The 19,230-nt window shown below is 33.1% G+C and overlaps 3 protein-coding genes across 5 annotated transcripts in view; 1 reads left to right on the top strand and 2 right to left on the bottom strand.

Annotated features, from left to right (window-relative positions):
* Positions 1 to 10,211, bottom strand: part of centrocortin (cerebellar degeneration-related protein 2-like) — a 51,705-nt gene extending 41,494 nt beyond the window's left edge. Inside the window, exon 1 of the mRNA XM_069113632.1 lies at positions 9,476 to 10,211. Within this exon, the coding sequence (XP_068969733.1) occupies positions 9,476 to 9,551 (76 nt within the window). The 5' untranslated portion in view covers positions 9,552 to 10,211. The remainder of the gene's footprint in view (positions 1 to 9,475) is intronic.
* Positions 10,212 to 11,097: 886 nt separating this feature from the next.
* On the bottom strand, positions 11,098 to 13,488 carry Prp31 (pre-mRNA processing factor 31). Its single transcript, XM_069113630.1, has 8 exons — positions 13,297 to 13,488; positions 12,965 to 13,162; positions 12,666 to 12,870; positions 12,417 to 12,586; positions 12,179 to 12,336; positions 11,811 to 12,101; positions 11,514 to 11,738; positions 11,098 to 11,343 (listed from the first exon to the last, which is right to left on the bottom strand). Exons 1-8 carry the CDS (start codon positions 13,412 to 13,414, stop codon positions 11,239 to 11,241), a joined length of 1,470 nt encoding a protein of 489 aa, XP_068969731.1. The 5' UTR covers positions 13,415 to 13,488; the 3' UTR covers positions 11,098 to 11,238.
* Positions 13,489 to 13,582: 94 nt separating this feature from the next.
* cta (Guanine nucleotide-binding protein subunit alpha cta) lies at positions 13,583 to 17,228 on the top strand. 3 transcript variants are annotated; one of them, XM_069113627.1, is made up of 6 exons: positions 13,583 to 14,975; positions 15,716 to 15,976; positions 16,057 to 16,107; positions 16,216 to 16,433; positions 16,503 to 16,620; positions 16,734 to 17,228. In XM_069113627.1, the coding sequence occupies exons 1-6, from the start codon at positions 14,754 to 14,756 to the stop codon at positions 16,803 to 16,805; spliced, it is 942 nt and encodes a 313-aa protein (XP_068969728.1). In that variant the 5' UTR covers positions 13,583 to 14,753; the 3' UTR covers positions 16,806 to 17,228. The 3 variants fall into 3 exon arrangements, with proteins under 3 accessions (XP_068969728.1, XP_068969727.1, XP_068969726.1); XM_069113626.1 differs by having other exon boundaries at positions 13,584 to 14,350; positions 14,699 to 14,975; positions 16,503 to 17,228; XM_069113625.1 differs by having other exon boundaries at positions 13,585 to 14,975; positions 16,503 to 17,228.
* Positions 17,229 to 19,230: the final 2,002 nt, after the last annotated feature.

Raw genomic sequence — 19,230 nt, 5'->3', positions numbered from 1 at the left:
CAAACACTTAAATGTCTGCCGCAGGTGTACAATATTACGTTTATTAGTTACAAATACTTCTGTATTATGCATATGCGTATATCGGTGTATACTTACAGCTGAAAGTATTCCTCCGTTGGTCGTTCTTGTTCGAAATGCTAATAACATAACGAGAAATCGAAAGCGATTTGATATCCTTTATGTAACTAGATTGCAAATATTTATGCATTTATGTGAAATTTAAAGATTCAGTGGAGGGTGTCACGAAAATTGTCCGATCGTACGTTTGTACACTATTGACCAACAGTAAGGTATTATTTTGTCTCACCTTTTGTCTCACGTCTATAAAAACTTTAGTTTAATATTACGCAGACTTTACACGATGATTTAGATTAAAAATTGAGACAAAGCGTTGCATATTAACCATAATATGATGTAAAACGGCACTAAGGGGAACGGTAATACTATGGATATTAAATGGATATGCAAAATTCTTTAATTTAAAATTCGAAAGTAAATGGTGAAAGAACAGATAAATACACAGTAACCGTTCCTAAGTAACAATATCGCTGTTCTTTGGAATTGGATTTGTTTTCATCCATCACATGAATGTTCCATGCCAATGCAGTGATCAATAGGAATGCAGAAAATCAACGTGAAAGTAGGTGACACATGCGATCATACGAATTATCATACGTAATTTCCTTGCTCGTATACGTGATTATATCCTTCGCGTATAATGTATAATCATACTAACTTTGAAATGGAGCGAAAGTACGCGATGTCGAATACTTTGGTCGTGTCGTCCGTAACTTCACACTCACGAAGCTTTGTGAACATTTACCGCAGGAAATTCTTACGAATGTAACACAGTTATAGTACGGTTGAAATGTAGAAATAAAAATAACAATGTTTTCTATATTATTACACATATAAGACATTTATACAAAATTTCTATTAATATCTAAAATTCAAACATTTTCGTAAGCCAGCGTACATTACAACTTACGAATAAAATTAGCATGTTTTCGTTCATTTATGAAACATAACATTTTACGTGATCGCTCAATAAAGCTTCCGTACACGTAATTCAACACTGTACGAAGAAATTTCTGAAGACTTTCCTAAAAGACTTCATCTGAATTAATAGCCTTGGCAGAACTTGTTTTCTTATTCCATAAACGTAATGATTTGCCAAATGAAAAATATCGACCGATCTTATTCAGATTAACTATCTAATAACAGCATATATGGTGTATATAAGATATTCCAAAAGAATTGAAGGTACGTCATACAAACAAACTTTATGTTTCGTTTATACGCCGCCAATTATGAAACACGATCAAAAATAAATAAACCACGACTGTATATGCTATAACTGACGAACCGGGTAATTAATGTCATACATTAATGTAGATTGTGCAGCATTTATGTACCTTTTTTAGTTTCCTCCAAGTTTTACCAAATACACTTAAACCATATTTTATTACCGAATCAAAATGCACGTTTTCCAACAGTGAATTTCTAGAAACTAGGTTATTAGTAGTAAGCATCGCGTCATTAGTAAAAGAAAATCAATTTCTTTGAGCTACTTTCCTATATACCTGTATTTCCGATGTCATAGGCAATTATATGTATGCAAATTATATTTATATTTGGTATAGGAAACTGTTTAACGACAGTTGAATGTACCTTATAAACTTAGATTTCATATTAGTTAAAATTGGTTTCGTGAATAAATCCTGATAAGCTTTAATGACACGACATCATCACGATATTCGCTACTACGACTAGTTTCGTCAATTTTTTTCGTTCTTTCATTACATTCGAAAAATTAAATTCAATGGAAAAATCAAATATACGTCTTCCGATTACTTAAGGGATTAGAAACTTCGAGGTTTTCTCTCATTGAATAGGGACGAGCGAATGTAACACATCTTTCTTCTTTCTCTTCGTCTCAAACTTGTTTAATATATCGTTAGATATTAGCTTTAAATATACCATTATAAATATAAATACATAGGTGTATACACATATATTAAGACGTAGTATTCGATGAAAATCTGCTAAAATACTTTTATAATTTTAAGACATGAGAAAGTTAAAAAAGTGATTGAGTAGATGCTCAACCATGAAAGGTCAGCTTGAAATGAGTTTGTGCGACCTTAAAGGTAAAAGTTTAATAAGTATCAGATGATAGATTGAATCAGTTACAGCGTGAAATCGAGGCAATTGCTGCTCATAGAAACGGAAGAAGCAATCTGTTTTGCAACTCTCCCCAGCTGTATCGATCATTTTTCTGCCACGGTGCATAATGAAATCAGTGCAACCAAAGAAATACTTTTAAATGTTATCAGATAAGAAACGAATTACGTATAGTAATTTAAATTGTATCGAAACCGCATTAACGCTTCTTTAAATACCTAAGAGCTTTTAACGAAAATATGCATGACCTTTTTTATTTGTTTCTTTCTGAATAATAATTTACTTTAATTAATACAATTGACAAATAACAAATGAACACTTTTATAAAATATTTACATAATTACGTAAAAATAATTTTCGTAAAAATAAGAAATTGGGAACTTTTCACTCATTTAAAGTTGGTATTAAAACCGTGGAATTTTTAACAAATTCTTGGAATGGATATCCATCATGACGAGCTAACGAATGTTAGAACGTGAAGAGAACTTCCAGCAACACTGCGAAATGTAAGTGAAAAGTGCAAGTTGTATTACCGTCATTAACCCTGCGGTGAGAAGCTGAAGATAGATACATATATTTACAGAATGTGTAATTAAAATTGATTTGTAATTTTACATGCTTATACACGTTATATTCATTCGCATAATTTTAAATATCAAATTAAACGATGTAACTTGCATTTTCAATAATGTAACATAATAAAAATGAAATATTAGCCTGTAGATGTTAATACGTTTATGGAAAATTTAAACGCGCAAAGATATGTAGAATGCACATAAAATGCAATAATATATTTACAAGATAATCAAAGTAAAACATTCTGTGTAAAGGATAAAATATAAAACGCAAATAATCGCGGTTCGCAAAAACGGAGAAGAAATACGAAATAACACGTTCACGTTCGGGACATAGTTCTTGAGAAAATCGCGTTTGTAACCTTGTTGCTTTTCCAAAAATTATGAAACTCGGACTTGGTGATTCCAATTGTGTCGCTAATAATCCATTACAGTAGTTGATGCAACTGTAAACAGTCAATTAAAAGAGAAAAAAACGTGGTATATCTTTCGATCACTCGTTACGACCTACTAGTAGCTACTTGTCGACTTTGCGTGCCACTAGTTCACCAAATAGAAAAAGAAAATACTCGAAGCTCACGACCACTAATTTCTTTTCCAATTAACGACAGCCTCAAGGGTATCACGAACGACCACGTCGTATACATTGGTCACTGGTTTAGTACTTGGATCGGTCGTATGGACCGTATCGATCCAAGAATCAAGACTCAAAGGAGAGAGCGACTCTCGGTACTAAGTGCGTAATTGAATAAATATATCTCGCGCTACGTCGATCAAACTGTGAGTCGGTGGCAATAAAATGCATCGATGTAAGTCACACGTGTACGCCTAGAGGCGATCGGACTAAATGCTCCAAATCTATTGAATGTAAAAAGAATTACGAAAATACTAGATATTTTCTTCAATCTCGGTAAATACGTGACACACATAATTGAAAAAAGAATAACTCGATACAAAAACAAGCCATAAGTGCTTAACACAATCAAAGTTACTTTATCGAACGACAGATCGTATAAATTATATTATATTTCTCTGAGGAAAGCTTAGATTTCCACCTCCACTTGCCACAGATAGTTGTTTAGACGTTCTACTTTTCCACAAAACACATATGCCCGCACCATAAATCTACTGTAACCATAATGCAAGTTCTTTATCATAGTGCAGGCTTATAAATGGCAGCTTCTACAATTTCTAATTGGCAGTAATTCCTAAAAGACTGGATCGCGATCGAGTTTCGTCGGTGCATCCATCATTGATGTCGCGGCAATAGTAACGTGAGAGTGTTATGTTGCAGTTTGATCAAAATGTGCATTCGATTGGTACTTTCCAACAAACCTGTGTATCGCCTTTTACAACTTGTATCGGTGATCGGAAGAACATTGTTTCATTGAAACCGATACTTTGAATGCTTTCAAAAGCATTGTTCTACTTAGAAAGGTTGTTCAAGGTACGAATGAGATCTTGTGTGACAAAAGCAAGGTAATCAATTCTCAGAGAAAGGACAATTCTATTCCGGAGTATGTCATAAACTATTCATGAGAACATGTATGTGTACATGTCGCTCTTATAAAAGAGGGTGTTCAATAATGGAAACTTCAAAACGATGAAAATATCGATTAATGTATTTTTTACTAGGTTGGTGAGAAAGTAACATTTTCTGATCGCACTGAGAAAATCAGTTCCAAACGAATGCTATATCGTCGTTTACGATAAAGTCATCTTATGAGGATAATGTTCCGTGTTTACGAAATATTCTACATTTCCGTAAATGGCAGATGGTTCGAGTGTCAAATAGGCAGATCTAGGAAGAGTGTCCATAATTCGTGGATAGAAATTGCTTGTCAGGTTGATAAGGTATTCCCCTTGTGATCATGACGCGAAAGTTTATGCAGTAACGGTATTTACTAAAGTGCGATCGAGATAACCCGAGGTATTACGAGTTACTGAATGATTAAATGTGCGTACCATAGCTAACTGAAAAAAGGAATGTCTGTACCTCGAAATTTATATAACTGGCAGAGCAGTCGCGATTTTTACCTCTTACAGAGTTCTGATCGATAATAATTGATAGTTCGATCTAACCCGAACCTAACCCCAATCTAGTGAAACAGGGTACTGTGGCGGCACTCGACAACAACTACCGCTGGACGACGGCAGCGCAGTGGTTAGCACCTTTGATTATGAACGTTCGGGACCCGAGTTCAAATCCCGGCGCCCGTAGTCTCAGATTTTTCTTCCGCGATACATAAATGAGAAGAAAAGCAGCAGTACCCCAACAGCGACATCTACACCAGAGCAGCACTCACCACTGCAACAATACCACACCCCAAATTGGTGACCCCGACGTGATCTGAAGCAAAAGAGGTTGTGACCGTGATAGTGCTACCAAGACTCCAACCGCCGCGAATTAAAACATTCGTGCGATGGCAAGTACTAACGAGGCCGCGAATAGCAGGTGCTGCACAGCCAATCAAAAATGGTCAGCATGCCCTCTCACTGCAGCCCCCGGACATCACATGGTTCACCTTATTGGAGATGCAATTCGAGGCCGCGGATATCACGGACGACAAAGTAAAATTTGTGACCCCCGCCAAAAAAAAACCGCGGCGGTTGGAGTCTCAGTAGCACTACTATCACGGTCTTCTCTTTTGCCTCAGATCACGTCGGGGTCACCAATTTGAGGTTGATAGTTGACTAGAGCTCCGCGACGCATCCTGAGCAACCATCGTCCGAACTCGCTCCCCGTACTCTGTTCGATCGACATCGTATCGCACCGTCTAAAAATCGAACTTGTAACCGCGAACCGCTAGTGCAATCGTGAACTCCACGCAAAGTGTATATTGGAAGTGTTGTTAATAAATATACTGTTAATTATACTCTAGTAATACTCCTTCAGTACCTATCACGACCTATCCATCTCAGTACAAATGACATTGACGATAATATTACGCTTTTCGACTTTCCCATGTCCATTAATCTAGTCATGAACCCGGGAAACAGTTGAAATTCTGTATAACGAGCCGTGGATGCGAGATCTTACCGCCTATAGTTTATCAAAAAAGATACGAATAAAAGAGAAATTGAAAAAAGATCGAAAGTGTAATCCAATATTCTAGGAATTGGAACAGTTTCAAACATTTTTGAAATTCTTATTACTGAATACATAGTTCTTTTCCCTTCTTTTATATGACACAAAAATTGTCTGTACTAGAAATTGTTATTACGTTAAAAAATCGTATATACAGTTAGACACAATTACATATAATAAATTGCTACATTTTATTCGAAATGCTTTTTATATGGAGAAGTCGAGAATTATTTGATTATTACGAGAAAGGATCACGACTCAAAAAAGGTTAGGAAACACTGATCCAAATTCTGACAAATCTTTATAAAACACTTACAACTAATACATCAATCGGTGTCGTCGACTGATGTTTTAATTCATTTCCTCTCTCTATCTCTCCCACCGAGTGTACAACTTTAACAGTTCACTTCATTATCGCGATATTCAGATTACTATAGAATAGACTGATGAATTCCTCCGCGTCAAATACTTGTCAAAGAGATCGATCGCGAGATATCGATTGTGGTGGTGGTGATCGCCGTTGCGGTATCGTCTATGCGAGTCGATAATTATGGAACACTAACCGCATAATTGGTTTCGTTCAATTCTACAGTCAAGCGTCTACGACTACGAGAAATTCTGTGATCGTGATAACAATTAGTCAAGATTTTTAGTATCGAAGAAAAAGAAAAAAAGACGAGATTTCATCGAGGATGGAAAGTAACTGATTTTTGTTTAAGAATAACATAGGTGAAACACGATTTAAAAAGAGAAATTTATTCCGTGAAAGAGAGAAGCAAAGAAAAGGTCAATCTCGCGTTATCTAACGATGGATTGCTTGCTATGTCGATGGATGCATACTAGCCATCTCTGTAAATTCATATCCATTGATTTTAACTCACTTCTAAAAATTGGAAATGATTGAGGATAAATATATTTTTCTTCGTTGACCATAATAAGATAATTATAAAACGACTCTTCGTCACTTTATTATACTGTCAAAGCGTTAACCTCTAAAGAATTCAACTAGATTTTCTATACACTCTGTATAAGACGCAAGAGAAACCTGCTGACACGAAAAGACGATCGATGCAGTCACGTTAAACAAGAAAAGCTGTCTCGAGTGGGAAACAAAACTTCTTAAGATAAAGGCCCGTTAGAAGAGATCAAGAATGCATGCGTATTCAACGGTTGCAAATGTAGCGGCATGTAGACCAATTTTCATTCATCGACCGATTACATGTCGTCGGAGAACGCGCGACAGTCGATAAGGACTACGTGCGTACGCTTGTACGGCGCTCATATATGAAATTTTCCACGTTACGTGACCAAACAACGAAGCACGTTCGTTCATTTTTCTCGCATAGTTTTTATCATACAGAAACGTTTCACGGATTGCTGCCTGATAAATGCAGCCATCGAATCAGAATCCAGGAGGATACGTCGATCTCGGAATAAGATTGAACGAAATTAGTGAAACTATTATATACATATACATACCCTGACTTTTCACGGAAATTGGATTCTCACTGTTCTGAAATCTACAACCTCTACACGATCTCTACTCGGCCGCTTATCTTTCAACAATCTTTAAACTGATTAAAAGTTAGATTTTACTTAAATATGGAAATTAATAGAACACTTTCCTGCGGAGAGAGATAGTAAATGACCATTTGAACGACTACCTTGTATTTTAAAGAAAATTCGAACAAACTGTAAACAAGTAAAATTGTTTTACTCTGATTTAGAAGAAAAGGGAAGTAATATAAAATTGTTATCCCTTTACATAGGCGTCGTTAACAAAACGAGTTAAACAAGTATCGTTTAGTTGTAAGTAGACTTTCACCCGCATGAAAATTGTCTTGACAGGATGATTTTATTAATCGAAAACTTGTAGGGAGGAAAAGAGACTGCTCTTTTCCGCGAGAGGTGGTATCTCATCGCTTTCTCGTATAATGTTACATCGAATTGCGAATTGTTGATGCGAGAAAGTATTCGCATAACAAACACATCTTACCAGATTACGTAATTACGCGTTAGACAACAACTTAAAACACAAAATATCTACGTGCTCTGCATATTGAACATAATTCAAGTTTCATTGCTTCATCGAAATTAAATACCGTTACATCATGCTACAATGTGAAAGGTTAATATCATTTCCAATAAATAATGAAGAATTTCGCACCTCTTCAAAAAATAAATATTCTCTATATTTACCTGCTTCGCTGAATTCCTTTTGATGCTCATATCCATGCACTATAAAACGCAACATAAAAAGATATAAACCTTACTTCCTATTAATTAAAAATCTGAAGATCTTTCTCCGTGGTAGCTATGTATCCGCTAATTAGATGAAGTATTTAAATCAGATTATCCGTCTGCAAAAATATCTACCGATAATTGAAGAATTTCACGCGAACGATCCTTAAGATACCATTCCATTATTGCTGTATACTTTCGCACATACTAATTGGATAAAAAATTGATTGACATTAACGATTCAAATATAAATCTGAATTTCTAATTAATCTACATATTCCTACAAAATTATTTTTATTCGAAATTACGTACGTTTCAGTTTCATAAATAAAAGCTCAAAAAAGCGAATAATACAATATAAAACAAAAATCTCTCAAGTAAATCTCACTTTACTTGCATATAACGAATTTCAGTTTACTCGACTTCACGTACTATTTTGTAAATGAAAAGTTATCACAATTTCATTGATAATGATCGAGAAATGTAATACAATATTGTGTAACTACGTTACCGCCACTTAACCAGTTAATTGGAGATTATAATTGATATAAAAAAATCTAACCGCGAATACTGATAGATATGTATTTTATGACTTAATCTATATTAATACCCCACAGGATTACGTAAATTATACAGAGAAATTGTATAAGTATTCCAATACGAGAATTGGTGTTATATTAACAAGGGAATGTTTTCTTTATAAATATGAATATATTTATACATGTTACATGTTTAATTTAATTTAGTAAGTAATCAAACGATTAATAATATCAATTAAAATATCCAATAAATATATTGAAATGATATTACGATTTTGTATTGTTATGTACGTTTCTTATGTCTTATTTCTCGTCGTCCGATGGTGACACGATAGCACAATACATATACAAATATATAAATATAATAATGTACAAGGTGTGTCACGTGATCTGTTACAAGAGAATGTTACCTAAGTGAAATGAAGTATTGAAAAATAATTGATTTGAACGTGAAAGTTTCAACAAACAATTTTTCATTACATCATTTCATTTAGAGGACCTTTACCTGTTGCAATTTATATGACTTATTTTGTATACCGAATGTACCGAAATAATAACATAAAAGTGTTTCGCGTTCCATCCACTTTTTACACTATACACCCAAACTTCTTTTTGTAACAGTTTCAACGAAATTTGTCGTTAACCGATATGCTTTCATATTAAAATAATTTTAATATTTCGGAATTAGTCGTAAACAAGATATAACAAAATGTAAATATGAAAAATTTTATAAAAATTTATCAAAAAAATTTTTAGATTTATTTTATATTAATTTTTTGAATATTCTGTATCCATAATTCTTGGAAATTAGCAATCACGATGGGTATAAAAAGAAAGTAAAGACTCACCAGAGCGTGTCCAACAGTCAGTACAATCCTGACATAACGTATACCAATCATTCTGTAAGTCTTTAAAACTCGCCATGGTCGTCAGGACTTATTCTTTCGCCTCCGGTTTCTCTGACAGGACCACAGCGAAAAAACCAGAATTTCCACCTTGTCACAACAATTTTCTTATAATTTCCGTATCACAATAAATGCACAATCACATTTCCCGCGTAATATCAAGTGGAACACATAACCAACGTGAAACTTCGCATAATACACGCATCCTTCAAAGGAGATGAGGAACGAAGTAAGAACACACACGAGTACTCAAAGCATTCAACGATTAGCTTACGACACCCAGTTCTGGTTTGCCGTTCGTTCCACCCGGTGTTCTTCTTATCTTCCTCTACCTTTTACCGCCACGACCACGCTTCTCGCTCTTCCACGCACCTCATATATGTACATCTATCCTTCTTTCTCTAAGCGTTTATGCTAGCATGCCTTTTCACTCTAGTCTTTCGCACTGTTTATTTTTACGATCAGTTCACCACCAGGTCATCTGTCATCTATCATATTTGTAAGTTGTCTGCGTATATCATATACACGTAAACTTAGGACGACATATATTTCTTCTCAGTTACGCTCTTGTTGGGCAACATATCCCGCTCTTTTTACCAAGGATATTAGATTCCTGATTAACGTGTACAATAGCAACAATTTTAAATATTAATTTGAAATAAAATGTTTCCAATTTAATACTTCCTAATAAATTTATTATTAATACTAGAAGTACAGAAACACAAAGAAACAAAAATTTATTACATGTTCTTTTAAACTTTCCTCATCATACTGAAAGAATGCTGTGCGGAAAAATTAATATTTATGCAACGTTGTAGTTACTATTACTTTGTCATTGTTTAAATGATACAAAATACAGTTATATATAAATACAGCATATCTGGTGTTTACAAAACACAATTATGTATATATATAACAAATGTAGTTAACACGTTAAATGCCATGGGGGTCACCGATGACCGGGACTCAACTTGGCCGTGGCGCCGTGGGGGTAACCGGTGACCGGCGCACTAAGATTAGTAGAGATCCATAATTTCAACAAATGTCAATAGTTATACATTTTGTATTATTACTATCGTTACTACAATGGTGTGATGAAATTAATGCAATATAAAACATATAAAAATAATTTTATTTATATATAAAATATAGATGTATTATGTGCGCCCCTCACCAGTGGCTGTCGAACATGGTAAAAACCCGCTTTTTCCGTGTTTTATCTTAATGAACAATAACTCTAAGGAACGTTTCGACTTGAAAGATGTTTGATGGCAATTAAGGACCTTCATAGAAAAGTAAAAAATGCTAAATCTTGTGACGGTTTTTTAGGATTATTGCGGATCCGAACAAGTATGACCGAGGGGTGGATTATGGTTTATGGTAGGTCCTGGGGCATAACACAGAACAATTATTTAACAAAGTGAAAGAACAATATGAGATAACAGATAATCCCAAAAAATAAATGAATTTGTGAAATTGCACTACAGCGCTGTGGAGATCACCAGTGACGTCAGTGAGATAAATTCATTAATAATGATTATACACTGTAACATATCTCTTGTAGGTAATATTTCAACTTATATTTTCGCATAATAAAAAATTCATCGTGTTGCAACGGCCAAACCTTGTAAAACTGATGTGGCATTTAACATGTTAAAATTTACTGAACTAATGATATATTACACTGTATATTATGTACAATCTCCTTATGTCTTTTTCACTTTTAAAAATCCAGCTATATTCGAAAAATATTTAGCATTGGCTTCGTTTACTTTCTTTTCTGCAGCTTGCGGATTTACAATTTCCAAACCCTGTAACCACAAATATATATTCAGTTTAATAATGAAAATTATGTTAACTACGAAATTTAATATATATATATATATAAAATTTAATACATTATACAATATATATATTAAATTTCCCTAATTATATATCTATAATAAATTATATATTAACATATATATAATAAATTGTTTACCTGTAATGGAGTAAATGCAACACTAGATGCTGTACCGGAAACTTGTTTTTTAACTGTTGTACTACCACCCCATTGTTGCTGTTTTTGTAAATTTTTCTGGAGCGTTTTTGATATCCGTACTTTTGTTTTTTCATCGATTTGTGGTAGTCGAATACGACCGGTCCCTGCTTTGCCAATTGTTCCACGCGAATAACCAAGATCTTCTTGATAAGCATCATTCTCGATCTATGAAACCATTAAAATTCCATTAATATGAATATTATAAAAAACGACTGAAAAAGAAAGAAAGAAGCTTACATCTGCGAAATTCATTCTATTTGCGTGTTTCCTAAATTCAGTGATAGCATAACGTTCCTTCATTTTTCTGACACGTTTACCACCACGTTTCTTTCGTCCTGGATCAATGGGTTTTGGTAAAGGTTTCACAAATTTAACAGGAGGTGGTTCTTGAAGCTTATCGAGCTTTTTCTCAATTTCTTCACGAAACATTTGACCAATATGACCATCTGTACTTTCATGACATGCATCAACTCGGGCAGCTAACATACTCTTTGCTGCCACAAGCCTTGCTGCTTTTCTTCGTAAATCCTGAAAAGATAAATTAGCAACAATAAAAAATATTTGAAAGATACATTTAACACATATGTTATTGTATATTAACTTACTGGTGGTGTTTCTTGTACAATATCAGAATAATATATAAATCCAGTGTGAGGTAAAGTTGTAACTTGAGAAAATCCAGATAATGTGGTTTTTTGAGATCCCAAAACTAAAACATTGCATGCTGGCATTTTGGAAAGTTTTGTCAGTCCACCAGCAACACCTAACAACAGAATATATGTTAATGCAGGTTTAAATATTTCCCTGTATTGGAAGAAGTAAATATATATCTTTTTACAATACCCATAATTTTTGCTGCTGTAGATGCACCCACTATTACAGAAAGATTTGGCGCGATAAATGCCATCCTACTTTCAACATATTCAAATATTTTTAACTTGCAGTTATTCAATTCTACTGCCATATCGCATGCCTCGCAAATAGCTTCCTTTTCTTCTTCTGTTAATAATTGTCTATAAATAAAATAATTTTACACATAAAAGATTTTATCTGATTATTCATACCTTAAAAATTTATCACAAAATAAATTACCCTTGAGTTGTTGAAGCAGTAACTGAAACCACCATAATTGTTGCTTGAGTAAGAAATTGTTGCAATGTTTCATTGTTTTTTGCTCTATCTAAATCATTTCCTAATTCTCTAACTGTCATCACATATTCTAATGGACCAACAACTAAGGATTCCAATTCTGGAAATCTTTTGGAATATTTATCTCTGGCAAACCGATGTATGGTAGCTGAAAAATATAAATTACAATATAATTGTATGAATAATATATAATAAGTATGAGAGCATTGTAGAATTATTAAAAATTATAACATTCGTTATACCTATTTCATCATCAATATCTACAGCCATGTTATTAGCTTCGACGATAAGTTGATATTCTGGATCAGACTCAACAGGCCCAATAATATCTGCTGACTTTCTAGGAATTTTACTGTATTTTTCTATTTGTAACATTACTTTTTGTAACTGTTCTGAATCACGAAGTTTTGCCAATTCTCTTACAGAAGCTACTTTTATTTCTGCAAGTGAATTAAAGATTAATATATTAATGTTCAGTATTCAGAAAGTACAGTACCTCGTGGAACTATATTTTTATTAGTAAATACTAATTAGTAAATAAAATAGTATTATATGAAAATAAAGACTAGCTGACCTTCTTCGATGGTTTTCGAAACGGAAGCCGGAATAAAATCCAGCTCCGGTTCTTCTGCGATGTCATCGTTATCATCATTCTCTTCAAGATCTGCTAATAACTCATCGGCTAACGACATGTTCCTTTATAAATTGTTTATTTAAAGTTCACAATATGTACTTCCTCAATTCTGTTTGACAACTACAATTATCTGTTATGTCGCCATCAGCTATGAACTATCACGCCATCTATAACAACAACAATTGAGTCATATGTGTACAAAGGAATCTGCGGCGTTCTCAAAAGTGAGTTACTGGGATTGGTCAGTACTGATATCTATCATATTCACCAATCTAGCGCCTTGTCATCGTCTCCTATGCTTGATTGAAAAACCGGCATATAGTAAAAGAAGGTAAAGTACAGTAACGCAAGGTAAAGAGATTTGTCAATCGACGATAGGAAGCTATGGAAAAATGAGTTGTTCTCTCCCCTCCACATAACCAAAACTGTGTAATCGTTGACGCACGATGTTCAAGGGGAATCTCGGTCGCAGTGCGTTGCAGTATCGACAAGGATAAATAAAAAAAGGAAGGCCTCCCGACGAATGACAGCGCGCAAAACCGATCACGCGGTTGAACCGAGAGGTGTGCTTTCGGTCGGTTTCAGAGACCGTGTGCGCGCCCTGTACGTGTATGCGTTGCGGCAGTATCTCACAACAAATATGTCGTGGTGGGGAGTAGATTTTCCCGTTCGCTGTTTCGCATATTTCTTCCCCCGCATTATTATTATGTAGTTCGGCATAGGTGATCCGTTGCACGTTTGTCTCGATACTTGAGTCGAGAGAAGTACAGGTGCCGTGAATCCTGTCGGTACTATCATTAACCAAGAACGAAAGTTTTCTATATAAAAGGTGGTGAGGGTCGGCCTCGCACTCGCTGGATAAAGCGCGATGAGAACGATGCGTGAGTTAGCTCTGTTACTCGGTAATTAGAACGATTATTTAATCATGTCCAATCCGCGAGGAACCAGAGACGACGATCGTGGGCAGCCAGCGGCGTGAGTCTGGCGATTAACGGTAGGTGTGAGGCCTGGTGCGAAGCTAGAATCGAAACGACGATTCTCTGGTGTGTTGACGTTGATTCGGTGGTTGCATTCCCCGGCTACGCCTAGGTGAAAAATGCGGTTCTGAATCGCTTGGTGTGCCGATCCCGTGCAATTACGAACAGGTTGTTCACGGGTGGCTCGTTCGATACGCGCATTACGTTACGATACGCGGTTCGCGAGAACACTCGTCCACGGGCTGCGTGTTTCTGTCTCTCTCTCTCTCTCTCTCTCTCTTTCTTTCTCTCTTTCTCTCTCTCTCTCTCCATCTGTGTATGTGCGGTGTTTGGACGATCAAGGATATATTCCTTCGGAAGGACAGTCTGACACGGAAGAAACGCCGGAAGGAAGGAAGAGGAGGGTAGCAGGGTAGCAAGATGGCGGGATCCTTAACGTGGTCATGTACTTGTTGCCTGCGGTTCAAGTTCAGCCCCGAGGAGATCGAGCAGCGTTACAAAAGTCAAGAAATCGATCGAATGCTGGAGAAGGATCGTCAAACTCTTCGGCGACAGGTTAAGCTGCTGCTCCTCGGGGCAGGCGAGAGCGGAAAGTCGACATTCCTCAAACAGATGCGAATTATTCACGGAATTAAATTCGAGGTGAGACATCCTTCATTTTTCACCAAGACAATTTCGTTCCTAGCTCAATTTCGTTCTAATATGTCGTACAATATATTCTCATTATTTTTTAGAACGTTTCAACTTTGGATTACGTGTAATTCATTCGTAGAAATGTGTAATTTTATTTGAGCTTCTGTCAATGTTATTGTAGTTGCCGTTTAAATATCTCGCTACAGAAAAGTGGTTAAAATATAATAGCTAAAAAATGTGAGAAAATAAATTTGAAATAAAAACAAATAACGTTTATATTTCTCCATTTAAAATCTACGAAATATGATTTTTAGTCACTTGTATTGTCACTAACAAAGAATTCTAGTTTGTTTGTAGTCCTGTTTATTCATTTATGTTTGAAAATAATTATAAATATATAAATCTACATATCAATTGTTGTTCAGATCAATTTTTAGAACTAAATTATTACTTCTTATTTATAAAATTGAATGTATTTTGAAATGAACGTAATTTGAAAGAAATGTTCTACAAGTATACATTAAATATAGACTGTTAAGTTTAAACATTTTCTATCAGTTTGTTTGTTTTACCATTTATAGCAATTGTAATCATTAGACATACATGTTACAAATATATGAAATGGATAGTATCTAAACTGTTTATGAAAGATAGATTTTCAAATGTAAGCTCCTTTAGATGGCTTTTCAAGTTTCTAAAAAAATACATTTATATAAATTTCTAATATTTATAATAATCATTTGTTTCAGCCTGAATTAATTAAAGAATATCAACATGTAATTTACCAAAATATAATTAAAGGAATGAAGGTCTTAGTAGATGCTCGTGACAAGTTAAATATTCCATGGGAAAACTCTAAAAATTATGATATTGGTTATCAGTTATTAAAATTTGAAAATACTATGGTGTTGGATGCTAGATTGTTCCTTCATTATGTACCAGCTTTGCAAAGTTTATGGAAAGATGCATCGATCAGAAAAGCCTTTGATAGAAGAAGAGAATTTCAATTAGTAAGATATTTCTTTTTTTTTTTCAATAATTATGTTTTATGTTACACTAGATGCTTTAAAAATATATTTTTCCTTCACAGAGTGATTCAGTTCAATATTTCTTGGATAATCTTGACAGGATTGCAAGAGTGGTAATATTATTTAATTTTATTATCAATTTCCTATGAATTATAAACTGTATTTTGTTACTTTTATATATGTATATAATTTAGCCTATTATAAGTATTATTTACTTACAGGATTATGTACCTACACATCAAGATATTTTACACTGCAGAAAAGCAACTAAAGGAATTTCAGAATTTGTCATACAAATTAATAATATTCCATTTCTGTTTGTTGATGTTGGAGGACAACGATCACAAAGACAAAAATGGTACCAGTGTTTTGATTGTGTTACCTCGATACTTTTTCTTGTTTCATCATCCGAATTTGATCAAGTGTTGTTAGAAGATAGGTATGTTCGTTTGAAGTTTATGTACTAAGAGGATTGAATCATCATGTAAAATATCTGTTAATATTACAGAAGAACCAATCGGTTGGAAGAATCGAAAAATATATTTGATACAATAGTCAACAATATGATATTTGGTGGAGTGTCTATCATTCTATTTTTAAATAAAACCGATTTGTTAGACAAAAAAGTAAGATCCCCTGATACGAATGTTCGTTGGTACTTTCCACAATTCACAGGAGATTCACATTCCATGAAGGATGTGCAGAATTTTATACTTGAAATGTTTATATCTGTTAAAAGGGATCCAAGGAAACCTCTTTTTCACCATTTTACTACTGCTGTGGATACAGAAAACATAAAAGTTGTATTTAATGCTGTCAAGGACACGATTTTGCATAGAAATCTCGAGTCGTTAATGCTCCAATAATGATAAATGTGAATAAAAAGTGAAATGACTTTTGATCCAAACATATGCATTCAACATTTAGTGTTTGATACATAGTGAAGTGAAATTATAGTCAAAGAAGTATTAAGATGTCGATTAGGAAAGAATATTCTGGTAAGACAATATATATTATGTATATTGTATTAATGTAAATCTCGTGATTATTTCCGTTTATAACGGAAAAGTAAACGTTTTCATAATAGTTTTATACAACAAAGGAAGTAAAAACTGCCTAATGAAAACATGTATTGAAAATTTTTAATGCTCTATATACTATATATATATATATATACATTGATAATATATTTCCATCTTTTTGATGAATATTGATTACTAAAGGGTTGTAAGAAGACTATTATATACAATATATTGTACATAGCATCTTGTATTCTATACATTGTCGATAACAACGGTTTTACATGTTTGTATAAAAAAGGATCAGTTTGCTAATAGTTTAGTTAAGATCTTTCTATTTTGTACAGATATTTAATCCAGTGCTTCTCTTTTATATTAAAGCATATATATTGGAAATACTGGTCACGTAACCAGAACTCACAAACGTAAAAGTAACTTATTTTATACTTAAGATTAATTACTCTATCTTTAAAAATATATCTTTGTTAACATTGAATATTAAGTAACAAGAAAACCAAATACTAGATTCATGCCATATAAACCAAATGAAACTAACCAGTTTGTGTTCAAATTGCCATGTGCAAAATTTGTTAATATTTTAATGTATTTTTCTTTCCTGATTTGATTTAAAGATTATATACAGAATTCTACTATTTCGAGGTAGCAACATAATATTTTGTACTTTTATATTTTTGAGTTTGTATTTTCAGGAATTAAAGTTTTGTTCCATTGAGAAATTGTGGAAATTGAACCGTAATTTAAGTAATTAATGTAATTCTAATAGTTCATTACTTTTTGGTTTAAAAATTTAAACAAAAGAATCGCGATAATGAATGTTTTAGTTCTTATGGAATAATTAAGTAACATTTTGTTTGCTAACTTTTGATTTTGATAGCTGATCCTTAATTTGACATTATTCCTTTAAGAAAAAATATATCGATCAGTATTATTATTTTTCTTGTAGAAATCTTGAAATAAAATTGGTTTTTCATTTTGATAGCAATTTTCCAGAATTATGCTTATTAATTTATAAACATGTGGCTTATCATTATGTAATTTTCTTTGTAATACAAGTTTTTGTTCCCACGTACTTTGTAAATTATATGGCATTGTATTATTAAAATAATTGCAAAAGAATAATTATATCAAAAGATTTGATGAATGAAGGTGAACTGAAATTTTCTTATTATACATGTCATAAGAATTGAATGATTACAAATTTTCTAACACTAGGGAACAACTTTCTGAATTGAAGAAACGATTGTAAGCAGTACTAGAACCAAGGATTTTATGTAATAATTATTATGATGAAACCAAAGAGTTTAAAAACTAATGTCTATATAATTTATTTCCACTAGTTTAACATAACATCTAACTTTATAACTATTTTTAAAACTACATTTATGCACATGTATACAGTTATTTCATATTTTTCTGTCTTGGTCACTTATTACATAAAATCTTTGTTTTGATTATCTTTTGTATTAAAGAGAACTGGAAAACTTAGAATATTTAAAAAATTGCATTTTGAATCACTTGTGTTTGAAACTAATGGAACTGAAAAATTAATATTTTGTTATGTTTGTATATAAAAATTTTAGATATAGTGTGGCAATACAAAATGTTAGAAAATTGAATTTTTGTATGATTTATATCATGCAAATTTATTGTGAAATTCTGATGATTGGTATATTTTCGTAGCTGACTTTACATTCCTATAAAGTTAATCAGGTTTTAATTGATATTCTTAGAATACTTTTAAATTATATTACATCTTTATAATATAGAAACATAATTATACTGCTTCCATTGAAGCATTGTTTTGATTTGAATTTGGTAAATTCAAAATACGGTTTTATACAGCTTATATGTCTCTCTGTATACAAAACTTATTCACTGATACTCATTGGGAATAATATTTGTAATTTTTTATGGAAATATTTTGTAGAATATACTCTTGGTACTTCATCGATTAAAAATTTACCTGTGAATTTATATAAGTACAATGCATAAAATCATTACAGAAAATTGTCATGATACTTAAACTTTTCATAATATGCACAATTCATTTTGCAGTGATATATATGTAACATTTACTTGTTTAATTATATAACAAAGATACTTACGAAATTATGAAAGAGAGCATTAGTTAATCGAATTTTATATCAATTTCTTTGCATTTACATGTATTTTACGTTAGTTATTATAAAAGTTTTC

Source organism: Bombus flavifrons, chromosome 5 (assembly GCF_040668555.2).
Source record: "Bombus flavifrons isolate JBK064 chromosome 5, iyBomFlav1_principal, whole genome shotgun sequence".
NCBI classification, from domain to species: Eukaryota; Metazoa; Arthropoda; class Insecta; order Hymenoptera; family Apidae; genus Bombus; species Bombus flavifrons.
This window is presented reverse-complemented; position numbering and strand designations above follow the sequence as displayed.

What these genes read in the sequence shown, in the direction of transcription:
- Prp31 (XM_069113630.1), bottom strand. Translation starts at nt 13,414, where the DNA reads ATGTCGTTAGCCGATGAGTTATTAGCAGATCTTGAAGAGAATGATGAT. An exon ending in ACTGCTTCAACAACTCAAGG is followed by an intron (nt 12,587 to 12,665) that starts GTAATTTATTTT and finishes TTTTATTTATAG; the next exon opens with ACAATTATTAACAGAAGAAG. An exon ending in TACAGCAGCAAAAATTATGG is followed by an intron (nt 12,337 to 12,416) that starts GTATTGTAAAAA and finishes TTCTGTTGTTAG; the next exon opens with GTGTTGCTGGTGGACTGACA.
- cta (XM_069113626.1), top strand. Translation starts at nt 14,754, where the DNA reads ATGGCGGGATCCTTAACGTGGTCATGTACTTGTTGCCTGCGGTTCAAG. An exon ending in GAAGAAGAGAATTTCAATTA is followed by an intron (nt 15,977 to 16,056) that starts GTAAGATATTTC and finishes TTTCCTTCACAG; the next exon opens with AGTGATTCAGTTCAATATTT. An exon ending in CAAGTGTTGTTAGAAGATAG is followed by an intron (nt 16,434 to 16,502) that starts GTATGTTCGTTT and finishes TTAATATTACAG; the next exon opens with AAGAACCAATCGGTTGGAAG.